At 47.1% G+C, this 27,726-nt stretch overlaps 1 protein-coding gene across 3 annotated transcripts in view; it reads left to right on the top strand.

Moving 5' to 3' along the window:
- Positions 1–2,310: 2,310 nt before the first annotated feature.
- The window catches only part of PRIMA1 (proline rich membrane anchor 1), a 54,883-nt gene continuing 29,467 nt past the window's right edge, over positions 2,311–27,726 (top strand). For all 3 annotated transcript variants that reach the window (XM_074584133.1, XM_074584132.1, XM_074584134.1), the window contains exons 1-2: positions 2,311–2,632; positions 8,857–9,007. In XM_074584133.1, coding sequence (XP_074440234.1) covers positions 2,552–2,632; positions 8,857–9,007 — 232 coding nt within the window. In that variant the 5' untranslated portion in view covers positions 2,311–2,551. The remainder of the gene's footprint in view (positions 2,633–8,856; positions 9,008–27,726) is intronic.

A 27,726-nucleotide genomic window follows, 5' to 3' on the forward strand; every position in this document is an offset into this window, starting at 1 on the left:
AGCACCGTACCATTTATCTTCCTTGTAAGTGGGAAAAATTCCTGGACTCTGTTTTCTCTCCATAGAAACTACAGAATAGAAGCCAACGTAATTAATGAAAAGTGCTGGTATCATGTGGACAAGAATAGGGCAAATATTTCAGCCCTTTCTTCAGCCATTCAGTCTAATGGGAAATACGCCTGTGTGTGGACCGCATGACCGGGGCGAAAGACTGGATTTAATATATCCGCAGCCAAATCAATTCCCCAAGGGAGCTGTCAATTACCAGTGTGAAACAGAAAAGATGCTGATTACCTGGGCCAAACCCTGCTCTTGTTTGTGTCAGAACAATATCCCTGATTGCGCTCGCTTCCCTGCGACGGCGGGTCAAGCTTGGCCCCGTGTCCTCAGTGCCCCGGGTTGTCTTTGAACCGCAGGAACAACGCTTCGAGACAGCTACTTGGGCAATTGCTAATGGCAGGAAAATCCACAGTTCTTCTGACATTAAGGCATTGTAAATACTGAAAGAAAAGAAATCTGTGTTGTATTTTTTTGGCGTACAACGCCTAAAGCCTTATCTCTCATTCTGTCAGGAACCAAGAACTATGTATACAGATGGTGCAATTTATTATGTTCTGTACTGTGACCAAGTGCTGAAATACCTTCAGGAAATCACCAGAAAGCCTGAAAAGCTTTGCTGTCTCTTGTGACTCCAGCTCACTAAAACTATAATTGAATGAGCACAATATTTTAAGCACTGCATGTTACACAGTAGACTTAAAGAAAAGAACGCCATCTTTTTCAGCATCATTACAGAAAAAATATTTGCTGTACAGCTACTACCTGTACCCAAGGTCATAATGCCTCTGTCTCTCTGTATTCTGCCCTTACAGATCCACGAGACGGGGACAAATAAATGTCTAGGCTCAATGGGTCTACTCCAACTCAGGTGTAACTCCATTAAATTCCACTATGCTGTTCTCATTTGTAAGATGTTGCTGGGCCTGATAGTCCTGACATTTAAGCCGGTGTCTGTCAGGGCTGAAATGAGTGGAGGTTGGTTTAATGGTGGTATGAAAAGGGAATTTTAGCCCTGTAACGGCTGCGAAGTTAATGTATTTCCATCCCTGCTTCAGTGAGCAGATTTTTATGAAACTGTTTGTTAAACTTGGCTCAGTGGGTGTCAGAAATACAAAGAAAAACTAAAAGCAGTGTCCTCAAACTCATTCATCTCTGGGTATGAAATATAAACCCTAGGCCTGATATTTTGTTCAAACCCATTTGCTTACTTCATTTGAAACACTGAAAACAGGAGCCCTGTGCCATGGACCCAACAACAGCTGCTTATGGGTGTCCTGATACACACCAAGCCCAACTTTCAGCAATGACCACCATTAACAGAGCAGCTGTTTTGCTCATTAATTGCTTCACTGGAAGGGAAACCATCTTCATCTTCAGTTTTCTACTCTTCATCTTTGATTTTCTCCTGCTTCCTCTTCGTGGGGCAGCCAGGCTGTGGTGCCTTGATATTAGGGGATTCTTTATCCGCTTCCCCACAAGCACCGTTAAACATTTCCGCGTGCTTTGTCATCACATAGAAACACAAATGCCACGAAGCATCTTCCTTACGACATCCCAGAGACACCGGTCTGGGGACACAGACCCGACAACTCCCGCCCGGCACAGGACAAGCCCTCGCATCACTGTGGGAGGGGGAAAAAAAAAAAAAAACAAACAACCAAAAAACACCAACCCCAAAACCACCTGGCTGCAATTTGAGATGAGGCTGCTCCAGGACACGGGGTTGCCTGTGGACGCCTCGCCTCCCCCTCGGCTTGGCTGCGGGGAGGGGGCGGCGCGGCACCTCCCGGTCCCACCGGAGCTCCCCGACCCCCACCGGGGGCCGCCCCCCGCCCCGAACCAGCCTCGCCGGGGCCGAGCGGAGGGAAGCCGCCGCCGGGAGGAGCCCGGGTGGGGAGGGAGAGCGAAGGGGAGCCGAGGAACTGCCTCCATGGGCTTGAAAAATCACTGCAGCAGCAGCGGCGGCGGGCAGGGGGGAGATGCAATCCTGGGGCTGCGCTGCCACGCCGCTCTCCCCGCCTCCCCCCGCAGAGCCCCCCGGCAGCGACCGGACCCTTCTAACCCCCGACCCCGGCTCCCAAACTTTTTCCGCCGCCCGCTCCATCCCCCGGGGTGTGAGGGCGCCTCGGGCTGGGCGGTGAGCCCCCGGGGCGGGCAGGCTGCCGGCGGCGGAGCATCCCGGGGAGGGGCGGGGAGGGAGGCGGGCAGGGCCGGGGGTGGAGGCATGTCTCCCCGCTGAGGGAGCCGGGACTTGCAGGGCGCTGGGTTTTCCCGACCACCCTTTCCCCTCCCCACCCGCCCATCTCCCTGCCTCCCTCCACCCTCCCCCTCTCCTTCCCTCCCTCCCTCCTTCCCTCCCTCCCCTCCAGAATTAAAGTTGGGACAGTCGCGCTCCGGGGATGGGTGCGAGCCAACGCCTCTGCTGCCGGCTCGCTCTGCTCCCTCCCCAGGTCGCCCGGAGCCCACTCCCCGGCCCGCCCGCCCAGGAGGGATGCTGCTGGGGCTGCTCCGCTGCTGCTGGCCCTCCCTGCTGCTGCACTGTGCCCTCCACCCGCTCTGGGGCTCCGTCCAGGTAGGGCCGCCCGAGCCTGCCCGGGGCTGCGCCGCTCCCGCACGCCGGCATCATGCGGGGGGCGGCGGGGCCGGGGTGGGAGAGCAGGTAGTGGGGGGACACCCCCCTCGTTCGGCACCCCCGGGACCGGTGCAAGCAGAGGGTGGCGGGGCGAGGGTCGAGCAGGGAGAGCTGTTGCTCCCCTCGGCGCGGTGTGTCGTCCCCCCCCGCTCCATCCTTATCAGACGGAGCGTGTGAGGGATGGGCGGCCGGTTCCCAACCCCCCCTCCCCGGCACCGCCGAACTCGGTGTGGTCTCTCTAAGCAAGGTGTAGTTGACTTTTTTGGGCGCGCCGGCAGATGGAGGGGTTTTTAAGCTCGTTTGGCTGTAGGTGGCAAGATGCGCCGAAGGAGCAATGCGCGGAGCGAAGCTCCGGCGGTCTAATTTTGGTCATGTTTTGCCGTGGGTTTTCGCTGTTGCTCGCCAATTGAGGATTCTCTGGGTAAAAGGGCTGAATCAGCTTTTGCCAACTCCGACGCCGTGGCGTTGTGTGACCTTGATTGTGACGGGGGGTGACCATCAAGATGGACCGGGAGAAAGGAGTGTACGGTGAGGGAGAGCACCCATCCAGTTCGGAGAATCAGAACGGCAGCAAAGCTCAACTCAAATGCGTCACTTTGATATTTTAAAGTTTATTTATAATATATGTCTTCAGAGGAGTGATTGATGAGCCAGCCAAATGCTATTCAAGAACAAAACAGTTACAGTTTCTTTCTTGGAGAAAACACAGTGGGGACTCCACGTCTTTTACTCCCTGTTCCAAACTTAGTGACTCCCAAGAGATTAAAGAGAGATGTTGTTTGTTTTAGCATCTTGTCTCTGCCCAGGAATGACAGAGGATTTGTGCTCCTTGCAGATTAAAATGAACAGAAATGCAACAAAACCAACCTCCTTCAAACCATTGCCCCTGTCATAAAAATCTCTGCCAGTGCTACCTCTGTGCTGTCCTGCTCAAGTATTCGGGGAGCTAAGCTTAAGTTAAAACTGTAACTGCATTTTTAAGGGAAGCACCATTGTGTAAAAAGAGATGCCTTCCGCAACTTCTCTCCTGTAATCAGTCAGTCAATCAAGCAGACACAAAAAAACTTGCATAAACATCTTTCTGGCAAACTACTTAGATGATTTAAGCTGATCTTTCAGAAATAATTACGTTTATAAGAACTGAAATAGGCTCTGAGAAATGCAAAAGCCAAGGGACCCAGCTTTTCCTTGCAATAATTCGGAAGTTTTTTTGTCCCATTCATCAACTGTACTTGTGCTATTGCCTGCTGTTCTGTGGAAGGGCAGTCAACAAATCTTCTTATACTCAAGCTTTTTTCCAGCTCTCCCAAAACTGGGATGTATCTAAGGCTCCCATCAGCGGGTACCAATGGAAAGGGCAGGTGTGGAGCGCTTCCCGTCACACTGGCCTTCCTGTGATCAAAACTCATATTTGAATCCCTCCCATGACTCCCTTCCCCATGTTAAGCCATGATCCTTGCTCTTATCTTCAAAGTCTCACAAGCCATACTCTCCTCGACTAATTCAGTAATGTCCCATCATGTCGCTCCCCTGCCCCATCCATAGCAGCCATCGTGTTCTCTCACGTCTCTCCTCTCAGCCCCTCTCCACCCATTTGTCTGTGCCGTGACTTACGTGTGGAATGGCCTTCCCTCCCACATCTTTGCATTCCCTCCTCAGGCCCTGCCTTCAGGCACTTAAGAGAATCAGTCAGATGCTAATCAGAGGAGAAGCATGTATCTTATTAAAAAAAAAAAACAAAACCAAAACAAAACTCACAATCTTTTCTCATTAGCATCATAGCCAGCACCGTGACAAGAAGGAAGGGATGATTCTGTCTGAGGCTTTTGACATAATTAAAAAAAAGAGCAGTAAGTATCATGATAAATAGCGGGGTCACGTTTTTTCTGGTTTCATAAACATGGATCTGGATTAACTCTGATGTGAATTATGCAGAGCCGTCCTGGGATTTACGCAGCGGTGTTGAGATCTCATCTCTGTAGACTGCTTCCAAGAGACAAAGCTCTTGCCACATCAGCAGGCTTTTAGAGGTCTCAGTGCCTTTTCAGTCAACTGCACTTTTCGAGCTTTCCTCCTTTTACCTGATTCAAAAAGTCACAAGAGGGCCACCCTCCGGGGACTGTATTAATCCTCTTTTCCCATCCCACTCTGTAGAAGCATGCTCGTGGACTGCTGCAACCCCATGGGACTCTACTGAAATACCAAACAGCCCTGACCACAGGCAGATTTATTCTTCCACTCTGTGCAAATCAGGACTAGGATCACTGTTTCTGAAGGAAATCTTGGATTAAAAAGAAATACACCAACAGAGACTGCAAAAGGAAACTACGAGTTACCGCTTTCTGTTTGCTTTTCCCTGGACATTTGTGGATCAGATTTTCATTTCCATGAATATTTTAAAACATTTGCCCTTTTTGCAAAGCATGTTTGTGTCAAATACACAAATCCATAAAGTTAACTCTATGTCTTTTCAGAGCAGGGCAAAAAAATGCATCAAGCTTGAAGTCCAGGCAACGTGTATGTCCAAACTGGCCAGCTGCTGAGTGTGCTGAGAAAGCCTCATGCCAAACAAGCAACCAAGTTTCAGACAGGCTGAGGAGACACGTGTCCATGGCACCTCCAGCACCTGGAGGAATGGCTGGAAGGTACAGAAGTGACAACTAAGGATCAAGCCCTGTGTGGTCCTTCTCTGGAGATGACCCCTTGCCAAGGCAACCTCCGTGCTACAAGCTGCCTGGCAGCCCGGCGAGGGTCTGGTTAGTTGTTATCTGCCAAGTGCTTCCCAAGCCACTCTGGGGCCATGGTAGTGTCCAGCAGAACAAAGAAGCAGTGAAGCTTGAGGCCAGGCTCTAATTAGCAGACCTGGCCAGAGAAAGATTAGGCTCTTTCAACATGCCTCTTTTTTCCTGACATCTCCTGTAAAGGCATCTTACCTTGAATTGCAGACAGTAAGAAAGAAACATGGAGTAATTTATTTCATCATCCTCTGCCAGAGCAAGATTGTTCCCTAAAGCATATTTTTTAGTGATTTGTTCTGCTTACCTTTAGAAGACACAAGTAATAGCCTTCATTCCTTTCATACGAAGACTAATAGACATCAACAGTGGGATTTTTTTTTCTTGAAAAGGAGCCAAATGTCTTTTCTTTTTTTTTCTTAATTCTATCTTGCTACTGTTAGTTAATGTTCTTGCAGCAGTCCTTGACTATTTCTCTCCTCCTCAAGGCCCTCAACCTCAATTCAGGTCTTTCCTTTTCCTGCCAGATTTCAGCCAGCTTACGATATCTTTATTATTTTAAACTCCCTGGCAAGGTAATATCTGTGTTCCTACAGGTATCTTCTAACAACCAGACATTTTACTGAGTGACAAGAGAAGGGAAACAAATAGCTGATAAAGCCCATGATTTTAACTACCAGTTCCTTCCCAACCATTTAAAAATGATTGTGGTAAATTTTGGTAAAGGTTCAGACTAAGTATTGAGAGACAAAGCAACATCGTTTTTGGTTTGGGTTTTTTTTTTTTTTCAGAAAGAATATTTTAAAAGTGTACCGGAGCAGGGAGTGGATGGGCATGTATAGGGTTAATCTTGTCTGCAAAGTAATTGAGAAAAATATCTACTGGTTTCTGAGGACACTCTATTACCAGCCTAAGGTAGGAGAGCCTCCAGGGATTTAAAAGCAGTCAATAGTTCTAAAAAAAGACAGAGCAAGCCTTTGGATCTGGTTGATATTAAGTTAGAGCAATAAGTCAATGTAGCTTTTCCATACCAGCACCATCTTCAGACTTATATACACAAAGCTGCTTCTGGGCTGCAAATGAAGCTGGCTCCAAGTCTGCTCAATGTTGTTCTTCCCTGTCTCTATTCTCTCCCATTGCTCTGGCTCCTCCGAGACTGTAGCGAGCTGTGGGATTCAGCAGCTGCGGAACCAGGTAGGGGACGGTAATTGTAGATAGGAGTTAGTGGTTGCTTCCTAATCAGCTGCCAGGGCCAGTGGAGAGGTGTTACCCTATTCCCTCTGTCAGCACAGTAGGTGTTGTCACACCAGTACAACTGGGAGGTACCCCAGGTGTGCCACTGCTCTTCCCACGGGGCTTTTCTGGGGACAGTCCCTAATGCCCCGACCTGGCGCCTGGGCAGCGGTGGAAGAGCTGGAGCTGTACGGAGGATATTCTGCTGCCTGTGATCACTTGCTTTAAAAATAAATAAGCCTGCTTCGCAGACAGATTTACTACCAGACGTGAGGGATTATGAAGCCGAGTCGCTTTGATTCATTAGTGCGTTCAGGGAGTTTGTGTAAGTTCCTGGAAGCTGTCTGGGATGGTCTTTAACCATCCTCTTGCTGTTACCTGATGGTGAAGGGGAAAGTTGGAAAGCGCTTGTGCTGAATTTGCTTTTCCCTATGTTTGGTAATAGAATTTGACAAGCTGTTTAAAGAACTGAGCCTTCTGAGTTGTGCGGTGCCAAGCCATCCTTCCAACTCAGCTACGCGTAGCCTCTTCTATTCTTTCCTCCCTCTCTATGATATTTAATCAACAAAGCCCTACCTCCAATTCCCTGAGGCCACAGTAATGCATCTTTCTGCATTTAGAAACCTTCCACGCATGTGAACATGTCCTTTGTGCAGTGATATTGTTTTAATTAGCCACGTCTCTCTTTTTGGACAGAAATACATGAAAGCACAGCCTTCCTGTAGCCAAGAGGTGGCACAGCACCCTTGGTGCCCAGCTGTGGGTGGTGGGAGAGGCTCATTGGCTGTGCTGGGGGCTGGGGGCGAGGGATGAAAGGGGAGAGGAGACAGACTGTGTGCCTGGAGGGGGGGCAAAGCTTGGGCAGGAGAGAGGAGGGGGAGAAGACAACCCTGGGTTGGGAACAGTCTGGGGAGGCAGAAGAGGCTTGCCTAAAACAGGTCAGAAAGCATGACGTGGGACATCTGCTTTGTAATGACCAACATGTTGTGGAAAAGAGCTAATTCAAGATGATGATGTTAGGCCAAAACTATTAGGAAAATAACCCGCGCAAGACCAAACTGTACAAGGCAACAGCTGAATGCTAGCATAATTGTCCTTAGCTTCAGCAAGACACAAGTCTGTCCCAGGTGGTCTCCTAATCCTGCATTCGAACTGCTTGTTAGATAACATGCTTAGTTGTCTTTTAGGCTTTGTCTCCTTAAAATTGTATCCAGTATTTTCCATCTAAGTCTCAGTCCATTCAAAAAGAGCTGCCTTAGAGACCTCTGAAGTTAACACCTCTCAGAAGCTCCTGTGATGTTCAGCCAATTTCCTTTTCATCAGGGACTCACTCCTCTTCATTTCTTAGCATTAGATTAGGAATTTTACTGAATATTCCTTAAATCCCCAGCCATGTAAATATTACCAATGGTAAGAAAAATATGCTGTTGATAAATGGTCCTTGTCCTGACCCGATCATGCAATTGAATATATTATACACCAATACCGGCTAAATCATTGTCCATGGCCAAGCAATGCCTACACTTGGGTTCTGTGATGCCTCAGCTTTGTTACTACCCGACACTGCATGTTACGGAGGCTACAAGTCACAGTTTGTGGCATTTCCATTTTGACCATGTCATTGCTGTGGTCCGCAGATGAGTAAAATGTGGGCTCCCTCTCCCCTTGGTGGGAAGCGAAACACTCCATGAAATGCTATCTGAACATCAAAGCAAGGCTGGCAAAGCAGAGGAGAGATCTCCTCTGGCTTTCAGTTCTGCCATAAGGAAAAATGAACATAATCCTGACCCTAACTGTCTTGTAATTTTTATTAGCTCTCTTTGGCTTGCAGCAATGACCCTGTGAATAATGCATGCTGCTAGATGGCTTTACTAAGGAAAGAAGGCTTACGCAATCACACTGTCTGCCGCTACCCAACTTCCCATCGCCCCACAATAACTCAGAAACCAGCTGGACGATTTCCACCAAATTTGGCAGAGGGAAAGAGGACATGAAGATATTTTGTTAAGTTAAAAAATAAAAAATGGAGACCATGTAGGGAAGAGACCTCCTTGTAGCGGCTTTAGTGAGGAACATGAGCTCAGTTCTTACTACAGGTCCAAGGTGCTGCTCAAATACTCAAGTCCAAGAAACACATTCATGGAAAATCAGTTTTCACTGTTTCTGCTGCTCATGCAATGACTTGTTTCTTCACAGATCACTCGGGGTGAGCCCCAGAAGTCATGCTCCAAGCCTGTAGCGGAGAAAGTCACAGAGAGCTGCCAGGAAATCTGCCAGTGCAGGCCACCTCCACTGTTACCACCACCTCCTCCACCTCCACCGCCCCCAAGGTTGCTAGTGGTGCCAAGTAAGTAGCTGCTGGTACGGTTGTGGTAGTACGCTGAGGGAGGGCGAAGCGATGGGGATGCCTGGACAGACGGAAGGAGAAAGGATGTGAGAGAGGGCACCGCTATCTCATTTGTCATTTTCCACTTAGCAAATGGAGGAAAAAATGTTTTCAGTAGAGATGGAGATCTGTTTTCTGATCAATGAATAATGCTTGGCTTTTGGAGGAAAGCCAGAGAAATTCCCTCCTTTCATTGCATTATGTATGATTCCTTAGCTTTAAATGGTTCCCTAATGCCCCGGCCCTGGGAAATGCTTCCCTACACAGACATAGTGCTGTGCTTCCCCTGGAATTATGCAACTTGTTTCAGCAGGTATGCAGCCTGGGCACTCCAAGACAAATTAACTTATGAGCAGGCAAAAACTAAAACACTTTGCCTAGACTGTCCTGCAGGTTTGGCTGTCTTCAAGACAGCTCTACTGGTTGACGAAAGCATTGAGTCAAGTTCGCTGGTTTTAAATTGCTTACGACTGTAACAAAAGTCAGAGGCATGTCAGGAGTCAATGGCAAGCAAGCAGTTTTCCCGCTAATGCACATACAGGCTAAGGCTCTTCTATTTCTCTTCATGCAAATCAGTGCTCCTAAGTCTTACCCAGCCCATCCGAGCTCCTCTTAATTTCCAGCCGTGCATCCCCGTGTCCAGCACACTTTGTGCCTGTGGTTCCTGCTGGCTGGCTCTGCCAGCTTCCCTCCCCAGCAGTATTCCTCTCATCCCCGACGCATGGATCCTTTCCGGAGAGCGATACCTGTGCTGGTGGTCCCTGGAGAGACAGTCCCCCCACTGCAGTGGGATGGACCTCACCGGCGCTACCTGTGCTGGCCGGGTGCGGGGATGTGGGCTGGACACTTTTAGGTCCCAGGGATTTGATATCCCAGCAAATCTCCTTAATGCTTCTATACGTTCGCAAATTTTTCTCTCCCTAAAAAGCTGCCTATTAATTCTTCTCCCTGCTTAGACAAACCCCCCTGGGAACAGTGTTGCAAAGTATATCTATTATCCTTCTCAGCGCTTCCCCCGAGGGAAAAGAAATCATTAGGTAGCATCATTTGCCTGTTTGTCTTTATCAGCGCCATCCCCAGATGTGCAGAAGACACGAAGAAGGCTTCTGCACAGCTTTTAGCCAGGCAGAGGACAGGCAGAATTTTGCAGTGTGTTTTCTGCTGGGAGCGCACTTTGTATTTGGGCCACGCTGCAGAAATTTAAGGCAAAGGCAGAGAAAAACCAGAGTGGAACACTTGGGAAAGGAAGTACAAAGACAGCTTGGAAAGCAGAGATGAAGCTTTTTAATAGCAGGAAAAATCTCTTTTGATGTTCAGGAAAACATCATGGACAGTGATATTGAAAATTCCCTCGATGTTTGTCTCACACTTGGAAAATAAAGTGCTTTGCCTCTCTGTTTTCCTGTACCCGGGGTCCCGCGTTGCCCACGGGAGACGTGGCAGAGGGACCAGCCCTGCGGCTCAGCCGCCAGGAGGAGGGCACCGTTGCCGGGCTGCTTCCCGACAGGCAGCTGGTCTGAGTGCCTGGATTTGTCTCCTGTGAAGTGGGAAGGAAATCAGATCAGAAAAAAAAAAGTCAGTCAGTCATGCGTTCCAGAAAGAGGAAAGGGAAATCAAATGGGCCAGCGACTGGGATAGCCTGATGCTTGCTCAGGCTGGATTGCCAGGTGCTAACCCAGTTCTAAAAATGAGCTATATAAATCCAGATGACTAACATTTAAACAAGTTATTTCATTGCAAACACAATGAAAAAAATAGATTACACATTCCTTTCACCAGTAAGCTTTAGAGTAGCAATCAAGTGCCTCATCTTGAAAGATGCTCTCATTATTATCAGCTGTCTAGGCACTGTGATTTAGCCCACGCGTACAGCAATCCCCATCCTGGTGAGAATGAGCAAGCCTCATGGTTAAATATTGATGTTACAGACACCGCTTTTAAACAGCGTTCAGAGGAGAGGGCAGTAAAGGGACAAGACCAGCTATTATTAAGTGGTTGATGCTAGACTTGCACTTTGCACTTTTTAAGTGATTAAAGTTAAGTACTGGGGAGACCTCTGCAAAAAAACCAGCAGTCCAGGAGCTGCAAGTTTTTTACCTTTATAAGGTACAGCGTCTGTGCCATGAGGCACTTCATAAAGGTGCTGGCATTGCTCTCGGAGCTTTGTGAGCCACAAAAGGCTGCAGCCTGCTAGGCACTTGTCCTTAAAAGCTCTTTTTGCGATCAAACTGAATGTTGTTGGACGTTTAGATCGTTTCCACGTCCTTCTGAAACAGCTACTGTGGTTTGCACCTGATGATTAAAGCCAAAGACACAAAATTCCTGTCCATCCAGCTGCTACGGACACTGACAGCTCAGTTATCTGCTAAAAGAAGCCATCTAGTGCTCTTTGACATGTTCTGTCTGGTCTCCAGCTGCTGCCGTGGAAAAGCAGGGGACCCTCTTTGTGTCCTCTCTATCAGTCCCACCTGAATATTTTGCAGACCCTGCTTGGATGTAGGGCTGGATGGGGCTCTGAGCAACCTGATCTAGTGGGAGATGTCCCTGCACATGGCAGGGGGGTTGGAACTAGATGATCTTTAAGGTCCCTTCCAACCCTGACAATTCTATGAATTCTATGATTCTATGTATGGGATGGCACCGAGTAACTGTTTGTGAGCAACTGAATCACTCCCTGAAAGGCTTTTATTGTGTTTGAGGACAACTGAGGACTTTCAGGAACAATTACAGTGCATTTAGTGTCTCTTTAGACATTTCGATATTGACAGGTTGATCCAGCAACAAATCTTTAGCTCTGCTTCCTGCAGATAGGTTTATACAAAATCTGTTAAATGTTGTGAGTTCCAGAATCTGTGCATAATAACTGGTAAATGTTGTGTTTACTCTGAGGGACAATAAGCTAATTCCCTCCACAGACAATGAGTAGAACCATACACAAATTAGCAGTCAGTCTAAATACACGAGCAGTGGTAGAAACACCAACTTTCCAGGTTCTTTAGGAGACACCTCACTAGGACAGTTGTGTATGTACGACAGGAATGTGTGGGGCATGTTTCAGTGCAGCCTGAGGAGGCATATCATTTGTTCAACAATATGAATATGGGAAATTAAATTGGATCATGTGGCCTATATATTTCCAAATATGGACCACAAAATTATGGACTGGTGAATTCAGAGGACGGCTCTGCCACCAGAACTCCAAGCCCCAGGGAAGAAAACACAGACTGCTTCTGTCTTCCTTCAGCCATTACTCTGGGCCTCCTTTTCCCACATTTCTAGCTCCTTCACACAGACCACTGGCATTTCCGATGTCCTTTCCAACCCCTGTTCTTGCCTCCATTGCATCCGCTCTCATGGGACATTCCCTCCTGGCAGCATATCCATGTGCTGCCTCCTCACTAAGCGGAGGACTCGTGGTCTGCCCCAGTGAATCCGTCTACTTTACGGTACCTAAATGAAGGCTAGGATCAGCCACGCTAGTCCCTGTGGATGCTGGTTCTTTCAATATTGCTAGTTCAGCCTCGTCTCTTTCTATAAAGTGGGACACATGGAGCATTTCAGTTTCGAGTTTCCTGGGCTTCATTCCAGATGCAGTTTATTGGCGTCCCACTGAGATACTGCTGTCTTGTTCGGTATAGATGTATACCTTATGGAGTGACGGCCTTCAAGGAGAGGGGCTCCAACCCGGGTTAGAAATAACTAGGATGGTGGTGACCGTGTGGAAAAAGTGGTGGGGACTGTCAGGAGACATGGTCGCTGAGCCAGTTGGGGTTCCTCCAGACAGTCTGGCATATTGATGTTTCCGCAGTAACTCTCCTTACGCAAGCAGCAGCCTGCTCTTTAACCCGTGCCTAGAAAACTGCTCATGATGAAGTGAAGGGAAAGCTCATGAGGCTCTGCGGGGCCTAAGGCCAACAAAGTTTAGATGCTGACAGCAAAGAAAAGAGGAACTTTCAATGAAATTGAGTGTGTTCCCTAGATGTGGCCATAATGACCTGAAGGAGATACAGATGCTCAGAACCTGGCCTTTAATTAGCCGTTTCTTTTTTTCCCCCCATCTGCTTTCCTCCTTGTCTCTGGATTTCAGCCAGGACTAAGGCAAGGTGGATGGGGTTCTTGTTTAGGCAGCATTTCTAACCCAGCTTCACAGACCCGTGAGATTAAGCTAGTTCAAATGATGTTGACCCTTCAAAACCTAAAATACTGCTGTTGTCAACCCTTAAATACTTTGTGAGCAGGCAGGTTTCTCCAGGGGCATTGCAAAGAAGAAAGGACTTTGTTTGGAAATAGAAGCTAGGCTTTCCAAAGGGGAAAGGGTTAAAGCTAGGCATACACTGCAGTCAGCATCAGTTTTAACCTGTGTAAGGTTTGAGGGGAAAAACACTTCAGAAGTGACTTCTTCAAAGTGGTACAAGGAAGAGAAAGGTTGTTCAGCATGAGCTCCTCACTTGCTGGTTCGCAACATTTGCTGTCTCTGCTCTACCCATCTCTCACTTCGGGTGAGGAGTCCATGGTACTGCCGTTCCCTCTCTGGATGATGGAAGTGTCCAGTCAAACATCGCATCAGTCAAAATTTAGAGGAGGAAACTTAAATAAAAGTTTTTACCTGAGATCACTGTAAGCTGTACTAATACAGCTGAGTTTGGATATGTGAACCAGCCTCAGACTCATCGGACGCTTGCAGATAGGTACACGGTGAGGTCTTCACAGCTCCTGACCTCAGCGAAAGTTTGCCCTGAGCTATCAGTTGAGATAAAGCACAATCAAGTCAGTGCAAAGCCAAAGTGAATGACATCACTGCAGAGGACTCTAATCTCCAGGCTGTAATTGTACGATTTTTGTTTTTCAAGGTGAAATCTTTTCCTTTATCTTTGGAGGTAGCGCATCTAATTAAGTAATTATTTGGGCTGATGAAAATGCCAAAATAAAAATGACCAGCTGCAGAAAGGGTGCAACTTTTTGGCAACTATATGAGCACAAATGTATAGTTTAATTTCAGAAAGTGTCCAGGGTCCCTTCAGTGCAAGTAGGAAAGCTAAGGACATTTGGATCTTTTAGGACAGATGGTCACCATATGTGTATATAGGCAGGAATCTGACGTACAGGAACAGTCTGGAACTTCTTAAACTTTGAGTAGGTTTTAAAGCAACTACAATTTGCAGATTTGGCTTGCGGACTGCTAACAACATATCCCTTCACAGCAGGAACTTGTTATAGAAATAAAAAACTTATGTCTCTGGGGGATAAGAGAATAAGAAATGGTTCTTCCCTAGGCCTTTCTATGACATAAATCCTGGTGGTAGAATGGACAGGGTGACCCAGAGTAGATCCAGAGAATGAGTTTGAGCCTCATGCTGAGCACTGTCTCCGCATGGCCATTCAAGCAGGAGAGCTGATCCTGATGCTCACCACATCACTCCTTGTACTATGTGGGTACAGCTGTTGGTGTGCTTGCCTACACAATGCCAAAAAGACTTTTGGCCTTGGCAGAGGTCTGTGATTGGCCCCCAGGAGTTGAGGGGAGGTTGTGATTGCAAACTGAATTGAAGTCCTCCTGGAGGCCACCACATGTCAGCCTGCAGGCAGTCGTGTTGCGTTAGACTGCCTAGGGAAGTGGTGGAATCATCATCATTGGAGGTATTTAAAAGACAGCTAGATGTGGTGCTTAGGGACATGGTTTAGTGATGGTTTTGGTCAGTGTTAGGTTAATGGTTGTACTTGATGATCTGAAATGTCCCTTCCAACTTAGGCAATTCTATGATTCTGTGTTTTAAAACATGATGTGCCAAAGAATTTGCTGTGGGCAATCTGGTGTAGCTGCAGCAGTTGAGCATCTCAGAGAGCTGTGACTTTAAGTTTTCCTTTGGGTAGGCCTTTTGTCTTGTGAGTGCTTTGTGCCTTTCCAAACATCTGTGCAAATACAGTTCTGACCCTCAGGACTCAGCTGGCAGGACCAGCCTTTACCAGAAGGACCAGTTCTGAGTAGTTTTGAGATATTTGGGCACACGTGAGGAGTCTTGGATTAACTTCTCCGAAGTGCTGATGCCCAAAGGAAGATGTTTTCCTCCATACTTCATACAACATAGCGACTACCGAAACTGAGCAGTAATGGAAGAGAACTACAGTAGCACCAAAATGGCAGGGGGCACATCATCTCCTACACCAAGACATTTATGGTAATGACAGCTACTGTGAGAGAACATTGTTTTACCACAAGTCTGGTCTAGACAGTGATTTTTTTAAAATGTAAGCAGAATGCTGAAACAGGGAAGCCCTTTCAGTTTTGGTAACACAGCTGTTATACTGTGAATTACAGTCTTCTGTGACAGCATTGTTTATAATTTACAAAGCAAAACCAAAATTCAGTTCTTGTCTTCTCCCACGTACACTTCCATTTTTCTGGAGGATTGTGACTCTAAGAACTGGCAGTAGGATTTTGAGGCTTTGAAATCTAAATTGAAATCCAGCCCCGCAGCTGGGAGTCATGAATGATGGCACATGCAGAGTCTAGTGCAGGTCCCCATCGTGTTGTTTTCACATCACAGACGCTACCTTCTGTGTTAGCACAGTGAACCAAAGCATTAAGCATCCAGAATGGGATTTAGGCAGAATTCACCCACCTAAATCAGAAAAACAATGATGAGATTTCTTGCCTCAAACTGCAGGCCCCTCTGATTTTATCACTAACGACATGAAGACTTCAAAATCCTGATTTTTTTTTGCATTTAGCACAGTTATTTCTGGCGTAGGGATAAAAGTTACAACTCCTCGCCTCCCAGTCAAAATGAGAAAATTATTTAGGGTGAGGAGATTTCTTAAGCAGCAATCAAATATGAAGTTTGAAATAGCTTGGACATCTGGGATGTTATATTAAGTCTGAAGAGCTGGATTAGTGACTGGAAAGCAGGTAAAGACAGGAAAGGTTCATACTAATACTTTCATCATGGGATTCGGCTGTCACTCGTGCACCCAACATCTCCTCACACCGGGCTGTTGTAAATTCCCTGTCTATCTTTGTAAAACACTGGTTCCATCAGACTGTCAGTCACAGCTTCCATTGCTTTCCCAGTTCAGAGTTTTTCACTACAATAAATTCTGAAACGTTTTGTCAAGTCTAATTTTTATTTAGGCAAGTGATGAATCTTCCCCCTGCTCTGGGACCTTGCAGATTTGTTTTGAATTTTTCATGCAGTAATAAATCCATATTATGGAAAAATCCACTCTCTTGAAAATGCACTCGTTCATACATTTTGAAGTATTTAAAAGTAAGAGCCTCAGGCCAGATTTTGCAGTGCAGGAATCAGTGGGAGTTCTGTTATCTATAGATTAAAAGCATTGTCTAATTTTGAAAAAAAGAAGCATCCAATATTAAACTGATTCTGCAGTAGAACAGTCCTTTCTACTCTGAGATGCGCACTCCCAACAGCTTGATTATTTATTTATTTTTAAGCAAAAGGAGTTGGCTAAGCCGGAGACATTAATTCCCCGTGTGGCTGGCAATCCATTTGTACATGCCTACCGTTTCACTGATTAAGAAGATAACAAATCTTCAGCGAAGTTACTGATGAGTCAGAGGCTGCCGATTTACAAGTAATTGTAGGTTCCCCTGCCGGTGACAGAAGGAGTTGTGCCTCATCTCCACAAGTCACAGAATAGAATCATAGAATGTGTTGGGTTGGAAGGGACCTTTAAAGGCCATCTAGTCCAGCCCCCCTGCAGTAAGCAGGGACATCTTCAACTAGATCAGGTTGCTCAGAGCCTCATCAAGCCTGGCCTTGAATGTCTCGAGGGATGGGGCCTCCACCACCTCTCTGGGCAACCTGGGCCAGTGTTTCACCACCCTCATTGCAAAGAACTTCCTAATGTCTAATCTAAACCTACCCTGCTCTACTTTAAAGCCATTGCCCCTCATTCTATTGCTACATGCCCTTGCAAACAGCCCCTCCCCAGCTTTCTTGCAGCCCCCCTTCAGGTACTGGAAGGCCACTATAAGGTCTCCCAGGAGCCTTCTCTTCTCCAGGCTGAACAATCCCAACTCTCTCAGCCTGTCTTCATAGGAGAGGTGTTCCAGCCCTCGGATCATCTTTGGGGCCCTCCGCTGGACCCGCTCCAACAGGTCCGTGTCCTTCTTGTGCTGAGGGTTCCAGAGCTGGACACAGTACTCCAGTGGGGTCTCATGAGAGCAGAGTAGAGGGGGAGAATCACCTCTCTTGATCTGCTGGCCATGGTTTGTTTGATGCAGCCCAGGGTGCGATTGGCCTTCTGGTCAGAAGTAAACTCTTAATTGGCACAAGCTGTTGTAGCAGGGAGGGCTAAGCAGCTGACCTGGGGAAAGCAGACCCATATTACAGGAAATGTATGTTCTTGTAATGGTTTTGGGCATTGTTTTTGTTGTAAACATGATATGAAGGTGTTGCACTGCCTGTGTAATTGCAACTTACGGGTAATTTTTAAGTCGATGTAGCAGATCAAGGAAGCAGCAGTGAGGACATTTGGGATGTTATCCCAATGTGAGTACGTAGTGTACATTAATATAGTACAAGCATAGGTTAACAACTGATGCCACTGTCAAAAACTGTCATTTATAATTATGCAAGTTAATTTAATGCTTCCACTAGTAAATCATGTCACAGTGTAACCACATATATATAGTAGCAAATTGTGAATTCCGAATTGTTATTAGAATGAATCGTTTTATAGTTTTGAAGTGCCTTTTAAATGGAGCTGATATTTCATCAGTTCTTGGTTAGAAATATTTTACAGAAAAAATCTGTTCCTTGACAAATGCTGCTATTAAACTGGACTTTTACCAATGGAGCAGATTCTATTGAATCATCCCTAGACATTTTCCTTTCCTTTTGGAAGTGCATAATCTTATTTCATAGCTACTATCAAAGGAAGGTTTTTTTGAGCAGCCTGGTCTAGTGGGAGGTGTCCCTGCCCATGGCAGGGGGGTTGGAACTGGGTGATCTTTAAGGTCCCCTCCAACTCTAACCATTCTATGATTCTATGAAAGGACTATCAGTGGAGCAAAGGGAGGGTTTGGGTTAACCCTCAGTGTGATTTGGCAAGCTGAGATGCCCTTCAGCTTTGCAGGGCATCATTCTGCAGCGCTGGCTGCCTACTGCAGGGAGTGATGGTGAGCAGCATCTCTGCAAAAGCTCATCTACCTGTGCAGGTCCTGTGTAAAGCCTCGGGAAAGTGCAGATAGCAACCAGTAACCAATTTGCTTGCTTTTGTGCCTGTAAGGTAGCCTGTGCCTTGTCTTTTAGCTTTCCAAGAGTTACAAATGTACTCGTGAGTGGTGATTGAGGACTTCGTGTTGGGCATTTGGCATGGTGAAATGACTTGATCTGTTAATGTGATGTAATTCCCATTTTAAGTATTCCATATTTTATGGACACTGCCTGAAAACTTATCAGTTGATAAATGTCATTTTATTTTTATTAGAATTAAATTTACCCCTGGTTTGGAAGGCATTTCACACTTCGGTTCCATTTTACTCTGGGTGGGTCATCAATTTTATTTCCCTTGAGTGGAACCTGACTACAATTTGGAAAAGCAAGTTGAGTGCACTAGGTATGGGCATTATTAATTGGTCTACTCAGGGACATTTTTAAGTGATAGCTGTAGCCCTTACTTCCAGCAATAACTGAGCTATACAAGGAGTAAACGGTGTACTATCAAACAGGAGGATTATGTTTATATAGATGCTGTACGCTAATAGAAGTATCTGCTACATAATCAGCCGTCTGTTCCCTAAAACTCAGACACATGACTTGCAATATGGCTTTCTTTGTAAAGTGAACTCTTTAAAGCCATCTGTACTTACCAATCTAAAGTATGTGCCTATTATAGTCACTCTCTCCTTATAGTGTCTGAATGCCCAACAGGCAAGCCATTAATTTTTCAGAGATGGACACAAACCAGTGCCTTAGAAACTGCTGCTACTAACACATTAGGAAAATATTCCAAGTATTTCCAAGTCTTCCACAATCTGTGTCAAGAAATTCAGTCTGCAGTCGTCTGAAGCTGGTTTTGTATCTGCCTTCCCTGAAGGCACTAATTTTGACAAAGTTTGAGCTCCAAGCTGTGAGGTTTGTCCAATCTTTGCTATTATCTGGAGGTTCCCGAGCTCTTTAAAAAGCTGCTAAGGATCTAAGAGATAATATCTTAAACATTTACCAGTACCGCTGAATTTTACTCACGTTTCATAGCCTGTGACTTTGATGGCACCACTCATGTGAATAGCGTTCAGCCTGAAGTTTAGCAGATCTGGACCTTAATTCTATACCTATATATAGAACATTATACCAAGAAAATCTGTCGTCTTTCTGTGGGATTGAATCTGCCAGCACCGAGGTATCTTATTAATCATTTGCTGGTGAAAGACTGGTCATCAATGTAGGAACTTAGACTTCCGAAATCGCATTTCAGCTGTTTGAATTTCAGCCTCCTTTGAAGGCCCGTTGCCTGTGAGAGGCGGAAGATGGATAAGCTTTCAGAAGGCTTGGTGGTGACGTACTGTGACTCCTGCAGAGGAGGCATCTTGCCCACCCTGCAGGGTGCAGCGAAAAGAGAGTTCAGGGTGCTGCTTCTCCCTCTTCTGGGAGTTCCCAAGACAGTCAACTACCCTATCAGCCACTCAGAGTTATCAATCACATCTGAAACAGAGATTTTTTTTTTCTCCTCTGTAAACTGGATTTGAGACCAGTGGATGTCAAGTGCTGAAGATCATTACTATTTTTAGGCTCAAAAGTGAACGGTAATTGCTGTAGAATTGATCAGCTGTGTCCTGTCCTACCACTCATGGGAGAGGAGGCTGCAGCACCCACCACACAGCAAGGAGAATAAGGTGTTCACCGTGCTGGCAGCAAGCGGCAGAGCCTATGGTCACGCCGTCACCGCACGGTAATGCGCCATCACCGCAACGCACTTCAACACTGCCCGTGTTGAAGTTGCTCACACCTGTAATGAGCTTTGTGGTTCTCAGCAGGCAGGGGGGCCGCCACAGCAAACACCCAAACAGAAGCTTCTGATTTTTTTTCAACCTTGTTATGAGACGCAGGGGGTAAAGCAGAGCCTCGCACAGCGGGGTGGCCAACTGGCTCCTTGCAGAAGCGGCCACAGGACAGGCACACCTGGGGCACGCTGGCAGGGGATGGGCTGCAGTACTCACTTGGTCTGCAGGGCTGATTACAGCCTACTACAGGTGTTAAGTTCATCCTTAAAACATGGTGGGATTTCACTCAACTCTGTGTCTCATAGTCATTTTTAGATCCTCTCTAGGAAATCTGTGCTGGCCAATGCAGAATGGAGGAGGGACATATATAGATATCTGTATGTATGTGTCTGTGTGCTTGTAGAATACTGATGGAAATATGCTTTCAGGTATTAGACCGCCAAAATGGCAAAGGCAGACTTAGCATGAAGGTTCAGTGTTTTCAGGCCTCTTTTCTCCAGGATGCTCTTTTCACTGCTGTAACATGATGAGGTCCCACAGTTTGCTGGGGCAAGCAGCTGATCCCCAGCACTGATTTTTTTTTCCTCCACTGAAAGATAGCCATTCTGAAAAATAGCCGGTGCTTTCTGCCCATGTTGCTCGCTGCCAGAGAGCCAGACTGTGTGTTTGTGCAATGAAGTGGATGGTACTGTGCTGGCGCATCTCTGTGCCTCTCGGTGCTGCCTCTGTTCAAAAGAACTGAGAATTACTGTCCCCAGGTCAGTGCCCTCGTTGCCATTCTGCTGTTGTTCTGCCATAGACTGAGGCCTCGCTGCTGTGTTTGCTTGAACAGGTAGTTGATGGGAAGGTCAGGGAAATACAGCTAGTTCTTGTGGAAATATAGATGAAGTGCTTATAAATTTACCTATTTGCCCTATTAGAGAATTGGGAAAGGAATAACAACAGCGCTGACATGCAGCCTTGTGTTGCACTTTTTATCCCAACATCTTGCAGCAGTTTGGAAAGCTGGGGCTTTCCATAAAAAAAGTAGAAGGAGAAAGAGAGGCTGGGGGGATGAAGATCTTTCCAAAATCACCCAACAAGCAAGGGGGAGAGCTGAGGCTGGAACCCATGTCCTAAGAGGAATTTCTGCCTTCTACTCACGGTGACACTCTGCCTAAGTAAAGAGAGCTTAAAGCCTGTGTCATAAAACTCAGAAGATTAAACTTAAGGTTGTATATATCTACATACCCAAGCTAAAGCATCCTGGCTTTCTGAGTGCTCCGAACCTCTGGAAATCAGGTCACCTTCTAAAATAAATTCCAGGGTACTAATTTAACAGCAAATTTGCAGGCACTTGTGACCTGTTTCTTGGAGGCACCAGATACCCCCCTAATCTGACGGACAACTCTGGCGTTTCGGAAGGCAGGCCACCAAGGACGGCGGGGTTCACCTGGGCGATGGGCTCTCACAGGGAGGCAGCGCTTGGGACTGTCTGGGGGTGTCACTAGGACTATCTCGGTGCTGCCCAGCCTTGCGGAGAGCGGGGGAACGCAAGGGTGCCCACCAGGCTCTCCAGATCGACTGCCTTGCTGTGAGGAGGCGGCTGCCTTGCCAGGCGCAGGCTTCAGTTCTCATTTGCCGGGGACACAGAAACCCATCGGGTGTGATTTAATCAGGGGAAAGACAATTCGCTCCTTTTTGCTGGGGGAGAATCAGATGGCGAGGGAGGAACGGGGTCTCATCGGGAGGCGGCTGGTTAGAAAAACATGTGACAAAGTCGGATCAGAGGGCAGCGGCTGACGTGAGCGTCCATTGTAAAGATAAATGCCAGAGCCGAGTGTTAACACAGAAACTGGCTATGATGTAATCTCCTTAAAAGCCTTTTTTCCACAAGGCCTTTAAATGCTACCGCTCCTCCAGATCCTGCCTTAGAGAACAGACTCTCCCTCTGTGCTCGCTAACCCCCTTCTCCTCCAAAAGACCTTGGCAGCTGGAACCATGTTTTGCTCCCAGTTGCGGGGTCGTACCTCAGTTCTGGCAGGTCCCATCAGCTTCACCAACAACCTAATCGGATTAAGGCTGGCAGATCTGGCCGGTCGACTGTTTGGAGCGCAGACTTTCCCTCCCTACTTTTTTTGATAGTCCTTTGACTGCCCTGCTGTAGGCACCATCGTCATCTTCTGTAAGCATGCAGGACACTGAACTGAAATACTGGTTTTCCTCTGCAGCCGTGCAAAACCATTACAAGTTATCACACCAGCTTGGCATCAGCCCTTCCTGGGCACCTTGTGGGATCCCTCCTGCTTTCTGTCCATCGATCTCGGCCACACAGAGCTCCCGGGCGCGGTGTCAGCATGCCGGCCTGGGCCAGAGGTCTGGCGCCTGCCCAGGAAGTCAACAAGGGATTTTGCTGCTTCCACCCCTGTAATGCAGTTATGGCCAAATCCAGTGTTTGCATCTATTCCCAACGAGGAGGCAACACGATCCAGAGGGTAGAACTGGCTGGGAGTCAAAAGACATTTTGTTTCCTGGCTTTTTCACTGAGCTGCAGTGACTTTGTGCAAGCCGCTTCCTCACAACGTGCTTCGCTTGTGCCTGGGCGAAGCGATTTTTACTTGGGTCCTAATGATATGTTCATTTTCTAAAGGACTCTCAAATCTGCCAGGGAAACACAATTGCGCGGGACCTACCAAGACAGCGCAGCAACATGGGGCTTTGGTGAAATCCACTGCAAAACCCAAACCTAAATGTGTGCGGGTTCAATAACCTCTAAAGCTTAGATCTTAACACTTCAAACTCCCCCTCCCAGCTCCTCTCTCTTTCACTGGCTGTATCCAGGCTCAGTTTTTTCACTGGTGGTTCCAGTCCTGTTTCTTGCAGTGAGCTGTGGGCTCCTCTATTGCCCGTGACCTTCAGAAAGCTCCCGCAGAGCTGCCCCTTTCCTCCACCTCCTCAAACTCCAGTCTCCAAAACCAAGCACAAAACTGAGCATGTTTCTCATTTCAGAAGGGAAGTATTTTTAGAAAGGGGGAGAAAACTAAGGAGATGAGGGAACCGAGAGTGTAGAATAACAGCGTCTACAGTGTAAAAGCTGCGGGGGAGGGAATTTCTCCAGCATCATCCCACACATGTTTTTATTATAGCAGAAGTTCCTGCTGCGTAGTGATTGCAGTACCCCCCTTAAAAGTGTAGTAGGAACATATGCACAGAGCAGCTGCATGATATAAACTTGTCTGCAACATAATGTGATAAACAGAAGTATCATCTGCTACAGGAATAGCTGATTTCCACCAGTATTATTTAACCTAGCTACTCCAGGGAGGCCGTAAATCAGGACAGGCTTTCTGCTGAGCACACCACTGTTGCCTGGTAGTAGTTGTTTACCCGACTAGCTCGTGGCGCTCTGGAAATAGCCCTAAGTTTTTACAAGTTTACAAGCGACGGGCTTGGCACAGATCTATAAGGAAGTAAAAAAACGAAAGAACACCAACATAGATATTTTTTTTTCTGGACCAAAATTTGCTCTAAAATCATGTGATTGTATTTTCTTTAAGCCAGTCTATTGCACATCATGTACAGTTACAGTCACGCGCCAGAGGTGAGAGTGGTGGGACAGGATATAGCTGGTTTAAAGCAGTTCTTTGGTCTTTCCTCGCTGGGTAGCATCTTCCTCCTGTGCCTGTTCTGTGTGGCAGAATCTCAGGGAACAGATCCAGCAGAGCAGCTTTCTGGGTCACTGCTCTTTGGGGACTGTGATAATCCAAATACGTTCCATCGTGTTTGGATTTACTGGAAATGAACTTGCCCCAAGTGGACTTCATCTGTTATTGAGGCTGTCGTCCATTCCTGCTTTACATTCTTGCTGTGTTGGCCCGATCCCTTGAGTTAATGATGTCTTTTAATAGATCTGACTTCCTATGCTGCCCATCCTGTGCCCTATTTTATCCTCAACTTTCCAAACAGGCAGCAGTGTGCCCATCACTTTGAGCAGAACAGCCATGGGAAGCCACAGTGGTGGGGGAATCTCGTATTATATTGTATTTGTTTGATTTAATCCTCTCGACACTGCTGTAGTGTTTGGAGCTCTCCTTTGGAGCTTGCTTTGTTTCTGCTTCTCAGGGAGAAGCAAGGGGGAAGCAGCAGCAGGGCTGAGGCCACTTCCCAACCGTTGTTCCCAGAAGCTGCAATGCCAAAGCACCTCCATGCCAGACATTTAAACGTCATAGAATCATAGAATAGTTTGGGTTGGAAGGGACATTTAAAGCTCATATAGTCCAACCCCCCTGCCCTGGGCAGGGACATCTCCCCAGATCAGGTTGCTCAAAGCCCCATCCAGCCTGGCCTTGAACACTTCCAAGGATGGGACATCCACAGCTTCTCTGGGCAAATCTGTGCAAGCATACGGCAGTGCATGTGACACCATATTGCTCCTCTAAGGTGGTCTGCTCCCAGTATGTCCTCTATGTCATTTCATATCTTCCAGGGAGACAAGACTGTAGCTGCCATTGGGGTGCCAGGAGAGGGGCAGTCTGTGCCCAAAGCCCTCCGGCCAGCAGCTAGATGGGTTTGCTTATGGCCGTGGCTTTCCATGGGGCAAAGAAGTTGCCCCATTGCAGTTGTGGACAAACCAGTTTATCTTTCTTCAAGGTTTAATGGTGCATACATGCTGCTGGCAACAGCGCCTGGTGCCGCCACCAGCTCACGTGGTTGAGGCTGGATCTGCTGGGACTCCTCCTGTCTTGGATCCACCACAGCTGAAATCTGGGAATGCCTCTACCTCCCCCTCCCAGAGTCTGCTCACGGAGCAGAGGAGGATTATGGCCTTTTGCAGGCTGTCTCCGAGGCCATGGTGGGCCAGTCAGGGATGGGGACTGACCCAGCCCCTGAGCCCCTGTAGATACCAGCACTGCTTTTGGCATTTGATGTGATGTGCTCCCGCATCTCCACTTCAGCAGGTCAAGCGTGGCCGGGTATGTTGTCTGCAGGCAACAACTGTGAAGGGAGGTTGATGAGGTGATTTTTGGACCTGCCAGGGAGACAGCGAAGTGCATCCATTCGTATCTTATAGCTCCTGTATCTTCAAAATGAATCATTTCAGACACATACAGAGGTGCCCCAAATGTGAATGTTTGCCTGAACGTGTTCAGCTGATGTAAGGAATCTCAAGTGCAGGGAGGAGCAAGAAGAAAAAAAGGAGTTGGCAGAGTTTCTCACACATTCTGTCACCAACGCTTACTAATTAATCCTGAGGCGCCACTCAGAATGCAAACACAGTGAACAAAACGATTGGCAGCCGTTTCATTTGTATGGATGCATAGGTATACCCCTTTATATATATATACAGACACACACACACACTATATTAAATAGATATATCCTTTCTATGTATATATGTGTGTTTATACACATACATATACACGTGTGATGCATATATGTATATACATATAAGTATGCACATAGAGTGTGTGTGCGTTTGTATATATATATATATATATGTGTGTGTGTGTGTGTATGTTTATACAAACACCAGGGCATTCCTCTCACAGCACGAAGAAACCAGACATGGTTTGACAAGCCTCTTCTTCATCTGTGAGTGGAAAACGGCAATCCTTCCGTCTGTGCGCCTGTCTTCCCGCCTGATCACCAGCCCGAGCGCTGCCTTCTGCGGGCAGCTGTGGTTGCAACGTGAACGTGGGCTCAGGTTCCCCTCTGGCCATGGGGCAAGCTTTGGGGTGTGGGGACAGGACAGGACAGGCGTGAGGCTGGGGTGAGTGGGGGAGCTGCTGCATGGCACATATGCATGGCTTTCTGCCCCAGGAGGAGGCACCAAGACACTCCCCCCCATCTCCTGGTCAGCCTCCTCTCCCCCATCCTACCCGAAAATTTTACACTCGAATCCAAGAGTGGCGATGGATACGGTTGGAAGGGAGCACATACTTTGCCTATTCCTGAAATGCCTTTTGGAATGACAGCTGAAGATCTATATTTGTATCAAAGTCTGGCAGTACCGCAAACTTCGTTAGAAGGCTCTTTTGAAGGATTTGTTTTTCCCATGCTGACTGCCTGTTGCTGTTAGCAGCCCTGGGTAGACACAGCGTGTTCCCACCACGTGGATTATCCAAACACATCTGTAGTGGTTCCTACGTGACAAAGTACAGCAAACAAAGAGGGGATGCTGGAGCTGCCACTGGCTCACAGATCTCTCCACGCCCTCCATGGGTTCAGTAACAAAACCTTCACCCAGAGAGCCCACAGCCTCCGGGGCTCTGGGGACAGAGCTCCTGACCTTAAGCAAAATTCAGAGCAGCACTTTTGAATATCATCGTGCAGATGCTGGGACAAGGTCCTCAGCTGGCACAGGTCTCACAGATGGGTGGACTTCTACTAGTTTCATAGAATTATAGAATAGTTGGGGTTGGAAGACACCTTTAAAAGCTATTTAGTCCAACTCCCCCTGCAAAGAGCAGGGACAGCTTCTACTTTACATCACTTGAGCTCTTGGCCCCTTTTATTAGCTGCCCAAGGCTTCATTCTGATGAACAATTAAGTTAATCAGCATTAAGTTAATCAGCACTCACTTTGGGGTGAATTTACACTGCTGGGGGGGGTGAAGGGCCTTATGTAAAAGTAGACAAGAGACCTCAGGCTCAGCACTGAAATTGGCTTTATCAAAAAAGATGTGGGCATGGGGATGGAGGCTCTCCTTGTTCCTCATCTTTTACACAACACAATACTTATACAGTGTCCGAGCCTTGGTGTCTGTGCCTGTGTAACTCTTCCTCTGTAGTTTTTCTTCTCCCAGAACCCGAGTTATTTCACATTAATCAGGGCATTCATTGAACTCCTCTGTTCCACAGATGAGACACCTTGATTTGAAGAGGCCCAAGCTGCAACAGATTCAAAATCCCTCTCCATATTTCACTGCATATGGAGTGTCCTGGGAGTCTTTTCATATACCTTGACATCTGAAATCACATCTAAACCTCTCGATGTTTTGTGGGCTTCTTCCTACATCCCACTGTGATAATGGCTGTAGGAACTAGTGGCTTCTCTGTGTCTTGCAAATGGAGATGCCAACATGCAAATTATGTGAATATATCAAAATAATAAGGCAAATAAGAGTGAAGATGAGACTAGAACCCCAAACCCTGCCTTAGCTAGCAGATCAACAGGTCTCTAAAATATGTGACATACATAGAGGTTGCTAGAAACACATTGCCCGCGTCTCCAATTCCTTTTAAGTTCCAACCAAGGCTGATAAAACACTTGAGGCCCTTGGAATAGGAGCCTGCCTTCAAAATAAAATCCAGTCTCGCTTCCTTGCATGCTAATTAAAAGTGCATGGCTGATTCAGGCAGCCCTACAATAGCAAGAGGAGTGCTGCAGGCACAGAGATGGCAGGGTTTAGCCTGTTGTGAGTATACAATATTAAAAACGGGCAGATGTCTCATAAAGATGATTACGCCAGCACTCTTGACCTTTCTGCGAGCACAGGAATAAAAGCGGGAGGAAAAACAATAATCAGTTTTGATTTATCTGGAAAGCGCTCTTCCTTTTTTAGGCATGAAGTTACTGTTCTTGTACAGAGGTGAGGGGGGGTCACTGTCACCCTTCCACGTCACATCGGCGCACACACACGGGCTGCTTGGGACCGAGCCTGTGAGCAGGTTGTCACACTCAGGCCTTGGCCAGAGACACCTCCCCTGGGATTGCACATGGGAGCATGGGTCACTGC

The sequence above is a fragment of the Larus michahellis genome, chromosome 4 (assembly GCF_964199755.1).
Source record: "Larus michahellis chromosome 4, bLarMic1.1, whole genome shotgun sequence".
Taxonomy (NCBI): Eukaryota; Metazoa; Chordata; class Aves; order Charadriiformes; family Laridae; genus Larus; species Larus michahellis.